The 11,424-nt window shown below is 41.6% G+C and overlaps 1 protein-coding gene across 2 annotated transcripts in view; it reads left to right on the plus strand.

The window, feature by feature from the left end:
• Positions 1–9,444, plus strand: part of TFAP2B (transcription factor AP-2 beta) — a 28,806-nt gene extending 19,362 nt beyond the window's left edge. For both annotated transcript variants that reach the window (XM_034766684.1, XM_034766683.1), the window contains 3 exons: positions 1,429–1,547; positions 4,568–4,709; positions 8,129–9,444. In XM_034766684.1, coding sequence (XP_034622575.1) covers positions 1,429–1,547; positions 4,568–4,709; positions 8,129–8,429 — 562 coding nt within the window. In that variant the 3' untranslated portion in view covers positions 8,430–9,444. The remainder of the gene's footprint in view (positions 1–1,428; positions 1,548–4,567; positions 4,710–8,128) is intronic.
• The last annotated feature ends 1,980 nt before the right edge of the window (positions 9,445–11,424 follow it).

Consider the following 11,424-nt stretch of genomic DNA (forward strand, 5'->3'; position numbering starts at 1 on the left):
ATATATACATAAAATCTCCACTTTAACCCCAATTTCTCCAACATTTATCCCCATTTTACATACACATACCCACTAAATAGATAGATAGATAGATAGATAGATATGTTATTTAAGGTACTGTTTCAGTGCTACCTCACACCAGTCAGGTTAATGTGAATATATTAAAGAATATTTATTTTATTGTAATATAGACAGGTTGCTGGTCCTCCTTCCCATAGCAAATCCCAGTCCTCTGTGGTGATTTGTCTGCCCATGTCCTTCTCCCAGAGTGTCATATGTGGACATATTGTTAGGGAAGAAGAAACCAGATTTTTTACTTACAGATGCTAATCTGCCTGTGCATTGTAATAGAAAGTGGCGCAAAGAGAACATCTGCAAGAGAAATTTCAAATAGAAAATATAACTAGCAAGGTTAAACACATACACCATTATTGAGCCTCAGTGATTTCTGGAGAAGACCCAGGACCCAAACAGTGGACTATGCTGACTTTACTTTGTATCTCGAGTCTAAATTTTAGAGAAGCTTTTTGTTCAATATCTATATTTCAGAGCATGTGAAATATAGATGGCTGCTCTCTTGCAACTGTGCCATTGGTTCCTAGCTCCTTTGGCACAAAATACTGACAGACCAGAATCTAGGTAGGGAGACTTTCTCTACAGGATTTGACTTCCTTTCATATTCCTTATATGCAATTAAAGAAGTTGTTAGTGATAAAAGATCTGGGGTGAAATCCTGGAGTGCTGAAGTCAATGGGAAAACTCCCATTGACTTCAATGGAGCCAGTATTTCACCCCGGATTTTAAACCATCTGTATAAAACTAGACCTGGCCCTAACAATAACTCTGCGTTTCCCATGTATATCACAGTCTTCCTTTTAATGTCCCTATCAATAATTTCCTATATAGATTCCATTATGTGCTCTTATCACTAAGTATTCATGTCCCATATATAATGTAGCTGTTCCAATAGATAGTTCAACATTTCCTGTATAATATCTATTGAATTCTTCCTTAGGTGTTCTTATCAATTTCCCGTATATCTTCCATGCTTCCTCTAGATATACCCTATCAGTTCATCCCATACTTCTGTCTTTCCACCTAGATATACAATCGTATCCTAATACGCCTTAGTCTTACACTGTATGAACCAATTTGGTTTCTTCCATAACAGCAGCGTACACAGAAGTTATTTCATTCTGTGCATTTGTTTTCTGTAAGTTAAAGAGGGAGGGGGAACCTAGTCAGTTGTGTGTGGCAAAAATTAAGCAAACCTCAGCAAACTCTATCAGCAAGCGCGCGCACACACAATGTGCTAACCTCAAGTTAAAACCCCTTCAAGCTCCAGTGGTCTTTAGATTGCACAGTCTAAAAGTTTGTTTCAGGGACATTCCGAGGTTAATCAGAATGTTAATTTCTTTGCAATTCCAGAGCCAAATCGAAAAATGGGGGGAGATCGTTGAGAGAGAGGCTAGAAAAAATCGGTTTGAATTTACCAGCCGGCAGGCGTAAGGCCGCAAATGTCACTTTACTCACCTCCCTGGTGGAAGGTAAGCGGTGAATTGCAAGCTCGCTTCACATTATTGGCTGCTCCGAAGTCTCTTCGGTTTGGGAGTTTGACATTTTGCAAAGTTTCATGGATTAAGTGGAAATCGTTGCAGCGGTGGCATTAAGATCTGTTTAACATGCATAATACTGGGTGAAATTAAGACTTTAAGGATCCCATTTAAGTCACGCTGAAGTCACTGATCAAACTCCCATTAACTCCAATGGGTGTCTTGAATTCAGGTTTGCCTCAGTGAGATCTGCAGAATCGAACTTTCTCTGCAGTTATCCAAATATTCCCATTCCCTACTTTTGTGGATTTCCAGGTTGTTCCTTTTGAATAATGGTCTAGTCCAGTGGTTCTCAAACTTTAGTATTGGTGACCTCGTTCACACAGCAAGCCTCTGAGTGTGACCCCCCCCTTATAAATTAAAAACACTTTTTTATATTTAACACTATTCTAAATGCTGGAGGTGAAGCGGGGTTTGGGGTGGAGGCTGACAGCTCCCGACCCCCCACGTAATAATCTCACGACCCCCAGTTTGAGAACCCCTGGTCTAGTCTGTGCTGGGTCCAGAATTTTAGCTAATTCATTACTTCCAACCTTAATTATGACAGATGCACATTACAATACGGCCATTGAACGAAAATAATAAAGAACTATTTTTTTTTAAATTTCGGCAAGGGAAAGCGGTTACTACAAATTAACAGTTATAAGTACAGTTTACCTGAGGGTGAAAGTTTAACAAAGAAACAAGCGAGCCCTTTCTTTAAGAAGAAGGGGAGGGGCGGGGGGGATACAAGAAAAAAACAAAAGGAAAAAAACGGAATACTCGAGTTATACCTCCTCTTAAATGAACAAACGCTATCCCGTACTTGACGTGATGCTCTGATGTTGGTACTGTATTGAAATGTGGAATCCACAAGACTCTCACTTGTTTTTTAGGAAATACTATACTTATTCTGGGGTAAAGTGGCTCTTTAGAAATTATAACTAACAATTATGTGGATGTAATTATGAATTATATGTATTTATATTATACATACACAAAGAGGCGAGTAACATTCAATATGTACAATAACACACTATGTCGTATCTCATATGCATGTGCCTATAGTTTTGTACTATATATTAACTTTTACATTCTTCTGATTTAATTATAAATGCAATACATAGTTACACACTCATATGTGAAATCAAAATCAAGACTATATTCGTTCTAGTTATAAGTATTGTTTCTATTTTGACGATATAGTATATCTATATATTCATAAATCATAGTACATTACATGAAAATGCCGATCAAACTATGAATGCATAGTTAAAGACACTATATACAAACATTTACCATGTGAGAAAATACATTCATCGTCTGATATGCATATTCATATATATTAATTAATACATAGTTTCAAACACACCCCCCAAGCACACCCCATACCTATATCTATGCAGTGTGTGTGTGTAAAACTATGCATTCACATTAATAGCAAAATCAGAACATCTTAAAAGTTGACACATAGCACAAATGTATGTGCAGATCCGTGTGTGTGTGTGCAAATACATTATATATGGATATAAAACTATACAACGTTTACATCATTATACATTATGTTACTGTCCTCTGATTTACTTACAAATCAACAATTTACCTTAAAAGATTTCCCCTCTCCTATAGAAAGTTGCGCCTGCTCTAGATTTTTCTAGTTTTCTGACAATAGGATTTTTTTCTTGTTAAATTATGTTGCCTGTAGCATAAATGTTTCACTCATCTCTGGCCAGGATTAACAAAAAGCAATGAGGATGGTGTCTCTGCACATAATTGGGTGGGGGGTGGGAGGAGGGGAGATAACTGTCCATTGGAATTCTAGCATTTGGCGGACAGTGTGATTCATCTTTTTGGTGATTATTGAGAAAGCTTTTTTTTTTTAAATGACGTTTTAAAGTAAGTCCTGATCGTTAAAAATAATGTGGTACTAGAATTATTAGACATAGCTGGTTTGCGTGTTAGAAATCTTCCTCGTGGTCCTCCGGGCGGTGCTTTAAAGAGTTTAATGCTTTATTCTAGAGGGGTTGTGCTATAATCTGATGGAATCCCCCTAGAGTCTGTTTCCCCACACCCCCTTTCTTCAGCTACTGTGTCGTCGTCTTCTTCTTGTGGTAGAAAGTACATCAGTAGGAGTTTGATGACACGAACCTCTGGAGGGTAGAAACCTGAAGCCAGGCAGGCAGAGGAAATGCCAATTAGAATGATAGTTAGAATAATTATTATTTTTCATATGAAAGGTCCCCCTTCATTGGGATTTTTTTTTTTTTTTTTTTTTTTTTTTTTTTTGGTAGGGTGAGGGTGGAAGGGGTAGCTTTTGTTGCATTGTGATCAGACCTATGCAAAACTTCACTTTCCATTGGATACAATGCAGTTGGCTGCTTTGTTTTCCAGATGTGGCTATAATAGTGTGTGTGTGTGTGTGTGTGTGAGACGCACACGGGATATGATATTCCATGGTAGAGCTTTTGTGACACTTTTCTGAGCTATGAAAATACAAACCTATTCTGCACATTTAAAGTCCGGGTCCATTTACCTATCAGGACGTCTCTTTTGTTTTCACACACTTGAAAGTCTATATTACCTATGTATTAATAACACACTTTTTCTCTGCACGTGGGACTAGAACCACAACCAGTGTAAATCACCAAACTCAACTGAAGTCAATAGAACTAAGACAATACATGCCATGTGAAGACTCCTTTAGCCAAAAACTGGGGATGTGCTCTGCAGAAAGAGACTGATACAAGAATAATGGGCTCCTACACCCATGGAACCGTCTTTGTCATTGAATTCAGTTGGGGTTGTGCCTCTGCAGTGCCAAATTGAGCTGATCTTTTCAAAGCGTGACCAGTACCACCAGCAATAACGTGTTTCAGTATATTCCAGCCGGCTCGGTTGAACCATTTTCTGGTCAGCCTCCTCACTAAACAACTATGCTGGCCTGTGATGATCAAAGGCTGTTCATTTCTCCTCAGGTGAAGCTGTTCACTTAGCTCGGGATTTTGGATACATCTGTGAAACGGAGTTTCCAGCCAAAGCTGTTTCCGAGTACCTGAACAGACAGCACACGGACCCCAGCGATCTCCACTCCAGGAAGAACATGCTACTCGCTACAAAGTGAGTCCACAGCCCGCTTTGCTTTCAGGGCCGCCACTTGGAGAGTTTGACATTCGTTCTCCTCCACGCGGCCATTCTCGCTAGCGCTCTGCAAAGGAGCCCAGCAGCGCTTTCTCCAATAGGCTTTGTTCCGATCTCCCTCTCTTGTGCTCTTCTCTCTCGCTGTCGTCCGTCATTGTGCGGTGGATGTGTGGGGGAGAGGTTGTGCTCTGGGTGTGTTCCTGTCCGTGGGTCTGATTGTAGCGTATGGTGGACCTGTAACACTACGTGCCCGTGCGTATCGTTGGAGCTGTAACAGCGTCTTTGGAGCTGTGTGCGCATGAAACACACTGTGGTTTGACTCTTTCTCTCTGTGTGAGTGTGCACGTGTCCCCATGTTTGTGTCTATTTCTCTCCCCTCCCCCACCCCTTTCTCCTCCCCCGCCTATTTTGAGTCTCCGTGTTTCTTTCTTTCCTTGTGTATGAGTTTGCAGCTCTCTCTCTCTCTCTTCTCCTCTTGTTTGTTTTTGGGTGTGCATTCCTCTCTTTCTCTATTTGTGTATTTCACGCTTCTCTCTGTGTAGGAGTGGCTAGGCCTTGCCTCCACTCCCACTGAAGTCAAAGGAAAAACTCACCTTGATTTCAAGAGCGAGCGGCCTTGTCTATCAAAGACCCCGACTAAATAATTTACAGTCTCCCCTCCCCAAAATGTGTACCGTTAATCACCTTGAGAAATGCGCAGCTGCAGCTCCAGAGGGGGACCTTGTAAACCTGCCACTACATCTAGGTCTCTGAAACTTTTACAGGAGCTTTTTCTATTTTGTTTGATTTACTCCTGTCGTTGGCTCTCGCGCTATATGGTTTGATGTTTTAAGGGCAGATCAGGTTTTCGGTGGTGAGCTCTGGGTGTGTCCCATATATTAACTCTGTCGCGGGCAAGACCCAAGCTATTTAGTGGCTCTGGGACGTCGCTTGCTCCGCTGACAGCACAATTTAAAGAAATAGATGGAGGCGTGGAAAATCGTTTGCTCAAATGTGTCCAGATGTTTTTTTTAGACGTGATTGGAATTTGATTGCCCTTTTCCGCGGGGTCAAAAGATATTAATGTCCCAGAACTTTAATTGCTCGCAGACCTGCCTTGCTCTTTGAAGCTTTAAAGGGTTTGACTCATTACCGTTTGCTCTGCAAACTCAAAGTTTCCTCTTTTGCACTTTCCTAGTGGATAAGACTTTTATCTTTCCCCACCCTCTGAACTCTTTAACCCATCGGGAATTTCAGAGGATCACAGATGAACTCTTCTCTCCTACCTCAATGTTGCTATTATTTGTGGGGGAGGGAGGATTATCATTTCCCCTCTGGGTTTCTATTTCGCCCTGTGATGATGCACCTGTTTAACTGGGGGCCTTGTGAGTGGGGTGAAGGGAGGTTTAGCCATAGGAAGCCACTAAATGAAAAGGGAAGGATTCAATTTTCATCTTCCAAGGTGGCAAAGGAGCTGTTTTAAAGATAAACAAGCACCAAACGTCAAACCCCCTGCTTCGAAGCGGTGCTCCCCAAAAGGTGGCTTGTGTTCTTTTCATCCCGGCGAGAGTAGAGCAGCAACCCGTCCCTGGTGTCTATTTATCGCCCCGGGCAAAGGCTGTCGCTTTGACCTTACCTCCCGTTTGTTGCACCAGCAGAGCTGTACCTGGTGGCGAACGCTCCCTTTGTGCGCGTGGAGCGCGCGGTGGTGCTGGCCTGGCGCTCGCCGGTAGGGCCCCCGAGCTTTTACAAACAAACGCCACCGGGCGGACTGGGAAGAAGAGCGAGACAGGTTCCAGGAGTAGCCGATAGAGCGAGACCTGACTTTAAAAAGAACGAGCCTGAGTCAGATGATCATGGGGACTCCCCCCCTCCCCTTATTGTAGTATATAAAATACCCTACTGGGCACAGAATCTGTACAATGCTGCCCATGTGCAAGACGGCCTGGAAGCATCTACAGACTATGACCGAATGTGTGGACATGACAGGCCACGATTTTCAAAAGGGATATTGGGGTCTCACGTTGAGGATGTCTCAAAGGGGCCTGGTGTCCAGAAGGGGAGTGTTCGGGGCTCTCTGAAAACAGAGGCACCCAAACTCTCTAGTCACTGTTGCAACTCTTGGCTTACATCATCGAACAACCCCCTCCTCCCCTGCCCTCATGGGAAGAGTTCATTCAGGATTCATGGGAAGAGAAAGACCTGACTACATTTGGTATTCAGCAATCCTACTTAGCAGTCATCCCAATGAGTCATTTACAGGCTATTGGTGGTATTGCCTTCACATGAAGGCTAGGTAGTATTCATCTCTGAGAAAATAATAACAATAACAATAATCATAATAAATAATAATATAATTAATAATACCAGGATCAAGCTCCAGATAGCAGTTATCTATCTATCTATCTATCTATCTATCTATCTATCTATCTATCTATCTATCTATCTATCTATCTATCATTTAGGGCAATCTGGCTAATTCTAAAGGCAATAAATAGACTAAATAAAACATTAAAAAAAAAGATAGATGGCATTTCAGAAGCATCTTTCTGGCCCAAGAATAAAAAGTCTCTAAGGCTAGGTCTATACTACCCGCCTGAATCGGCGGGTAGAAATTGACCTCTCGGGGATCGATTTATCGCGTCCCGTCGGGATGCGACAATCGATCCCCGAATCGGCGCTCTTACTCCACCAGCGGAGGTGGTAGTAAGCGCCGCCGACAGAAAGCCACAGAAGTCGATTTTGCCGCCGTCCTCACAACGGGGTAAGTCGGCTGCGATACGTCGAATTCAGCTACGCTATTCACATAGCTGAATTTGTGTATCTTAAATCGACTCCCCCCTGTAGTGTAGATGTACCCTAAGTCAGAGAAGAAGAGGTGTAATTGAAAGAGTATGATTAACTCTACTAGGAATCCTTCTTCTCTTTACTGAGCAAACTCTGTAAGGAAATAGCCAGGCAAGGGCCTATTCTTGCAGTCCTCCTGCTCCCTTGGACAATGGGGAGTTGTGGAGGGGTAAGGAGTGCAGCATGAGGTCATGAAATCAGGATCCTTCTGTCTGTTGTTGGAGGGAAGGTGGGAGTAAGGAGCTTTGAGTTCTGTATCTAACTTCACTACTGATTGTCTGTGATGCCTTTGTTTGAGTCTTTCATTGACTTCAGTAGGCTTTGGGCAAGGCCCTCAGCCTCCTTGCACTCTAGTTTATTTATGTGTAAAATGACTATAGTACATTTTCCTAGTGTGTGTGTGGTTGGGGGAAGGTGGAATGAGAGGGGCAGCTGCCTGTCTTTGTAACTTAATGCATGTCCAACACCTTGGAAGTCTCAGGCTGTGTATAAAGTGTTAATCAAAGAGAAGTGAAGTGACTGACTACTCTGGGCGCTCTCGCTCTCTCTCCTTCTCTTTACTACCCTTGCAGGCAACTTTGTAAAGAATTCACGGATCTCTTGGCCCAGGACAGGACACCCATTGGCAACAGCAGACCCAGCCCTATTTTGGAACCAGGCATTCAGAGCTGCTTGACTCACTTCAGCCTCATCACCCATGGCTTTGGGGCCCCAGCCATCTGTGCTGCCCTCACAGCCCTCCAAAACTACCTGACTGAAGCTCTCAAAGGCATGGACAAGATGTTCTTGAACAACAACACTGCTAACAGGCACACATCTGGGGAAGGACCAGGTAGTAAAACTGGAGACAAGGAAGAGAAACACAGAAAATGAAAAAAAGGAGAAAAATAAATAAATAAAAGAGAGAGAGAGAATCTTTTAAAACAAACAAAACAGTTTTAATTTTAGCTTTAAAATATTGGATTGGGATTTGGAAGAATTATATTAGGTAGGACAAAAATAATAATAAAAAAGAAAGACAGTAACTTAAGATCAGAGGTGCACAATGGAGCAAGAACAGTGGCTCAATGTCTCTTACACGGAACATTTGAAGACAACCACCAGGATTTTTCCACTTCTGTTCTCACTTTTTTTAAATGATTTTTTGGGAGGGAGGGGGCGAAATAAAATAATAATAATAAAAGGAAGAAATGAATAACTTATTGGAAGAAATCAGAGAAACGCTTTGGTGTCGGTGCATTGGTTTCTTGTTTGGGCTCAGATGTATAGTCTATTTTTTTTTTTAATCAAACAGTGTCCTGTGTCTACACTAGGGAAAACAAAAAATCTTCCAGTAATATTATCTGGGACATTTCCATTCTTCGCATCAGCACCCCTCACTTCCAACCCTGCCCTCATCTTACCTTGCTCCTCTGGATCTATATAGACTAGAAAAGGGGCTGGTTTGGGTAGCAAAGGCTACACTATGACTTGCTAATAGAATTGTAAATGTATTAAACTGTTTCTACATTAATTACAGTGTCTACATTAATTACAGTACATTGGGTGTTTCAAGTCATATTAGCTCAATCCAGTTAACTAACTCGATTTTTAAAAGGCACCCTTTTTTCCTGGTCTAGACAGACCCTCTGTTTAGATTACCAGTGTTTACAACTATACAAGTATTATTTGGTATTTAGCATTGATGGCAAAACTGCATTGGCTCTTAGGGTGCAAAATTTGAAAATAAGGTCCAGTAAGATGTTAATGCTGTTTAAAACTCCTAATCTTATATTTAAGGTATCCTAATTTCCTCTAAAGGGTTTATATTCCCAACAATGCCAATGTCTCTCTATTTAATTTGTTCTAATAGTGTGGGTGTATTGAGAGAGATCTACTCATTTTTTTTTTAAAAAAGAAGTGCTAGTAACAAAAATTGAGTATGTAATTCCTTCTCTGGAGTATGCACTATTTTATTTTCTTCTGTTTCCCAAAGCTTTGCCCGCTTGGCTTATGAGCTTCTTCAAAGAGGACTAGAGCTCCCTACACAATATATCAGGTACAGAGAAAAATAATCCACGATTCTAATACTTTTTTTTTCTTAAATCAAAGCCAGTGGTTTCAGAATTCTGCAGGTGTACTTCTTTAAAGAAGCTCAAAGGGAATAATTGAAACCAGATTAAAAATAACTGAAATCGAGATGTAATATTAAGAAGAAGAACACCGTTTTGTCGAAGGGTTGTTGCAAACACTTGCTTGGGCATTAGTGTTTGATACACAAAGCGAAAGGAGTTGCTAAATGCAATTGTGTGGGTGCCTACTAGGGGCGGGGTGGGATTGCAGGAGAATGTCCTGAATGACTATCTCACTCTGAGGAAATCTATTTCTCTCTAGAAAGTTATTAAGATGTTTCTGTGACTCTTGTTTTAGAACAAATGCAATAGGAGGAAAAAATAGCACCGATGTTGTGGGGTTTGTTTGTTTTTGTTTTGCAGTCATTGGGTGCATTACATGATGTTTTATGACTAATATACATTTTAAAGACATGCCTTTCTATGGCATATATGGGAAATAATACTTCTGCTTAAGGAGATGAATTTCAGCTTGGATTGTTCAGTCTTGAATAATTGTATTTATTCAGTGGGGTAGAGATTCATGCATTAAGGAATCCGTTCACATGTCAGAAAAGCTACTGTCGCTGGGTGAAATCTTGGCTCCATTTAAGATAATGGCAAAGCTCCCAGTGACTTCAATGGGGCCAGGATGTCACCTTCTGTTTCAACTTGAGATCAGATACTGAATTCATTGTGTCTCAGGCACGTCTGAAATCCCAAAGAGAAGAAAGTCAAACATTTGGACTTGGTCTTTATTTTCTAAATAACGGCAAGTGGGGGGAGGGGTGAATTTCGTGTAAAACTATTGCCCCTTTCTCCATTTCCCCAACAATTATTTCTTAAAACAAATAAACGAACATGTCTTTCGCTTTTCAGACCCATCCTCACGTGCTTAGCTACGAATACCACACTTCCTAAATACTTACATTTGATATCCTCTTTGGCTTTCCTACCCTTGCTACGGTTAATATAGAGGATTATCTTCAAGCAGTAAGAGGAGAAATTTACCTTGCGTTTCAAACCAGGGACTGGAGCATGCATAAAACCAACCCTACTGGCCTTAATTTACAGGATATCCCCATTCCAGCCAATGGGAATATTAACCCCGTACAATTTAGCCCTAATTCAAACCTACTTTAAATCTCAGGCGACAAACATTATTATCCCCATTCTGCAGAAAGGGTAAACTGAGGCTCAGAAAGGTTAAGTGTCTTGTCCAAAGGCTCACAGCAAAGCAGAGACAGGATTAGAATCTAGGAGCTCCCAGCTATGGCTGAGAGGCAGAGTCAGGTCACGGAGATCTTTGGTTCTAATTGTTCACACAGCATCTGAACAGCTGGGACCAAATCCTTCCCAGTAGTCCCCTTAATTTCACCGGGACACTCCTGTAAGAGAAGTCAGCGGACTTTAGCCTATGGACATCATCATTCAGTCTCCTTACAAGACAGCCTACCCACCGCCTCTGTGATGTGGGGGGAAACACTTGAGTGGAAATTAATCACAACATTCCTTGCAAGGCAAGACTCTCTTTTCTGTCCGTTAGAGACAGTTGTGTTTCTGGAAACCAATCACCAACTAGTGCGTGCAGCAGAAGCTAGTCTATGTCAAGAGCATTTACCACGTGCCAAACAGGCATAGCTAAAAACTCTCCAAGGCGCAGCAGCCGAAGTGGGCTTATTGAACACAAAAGGCGTTGTATTGAGCACAAATGGCTATCATTGCTTCATATTTATGAAATAGCTCCCAGAAGCCCCAAACACCACCAGGTCCCCATC

Source organism: Trachemys scripta, chromosome 3 (assembly GCF_013100865.1).
Source record: "Trachemys scripta elegans isolate TJP31775 chromosome 3, CAS_Tse_1.0, whole genome shotgun sequence".
Taxonomy (NCBI): Eukaryota; Metazoa; Chordata; order Testudines; family Emydidae; genus Trachemys; species Trachemys scripta.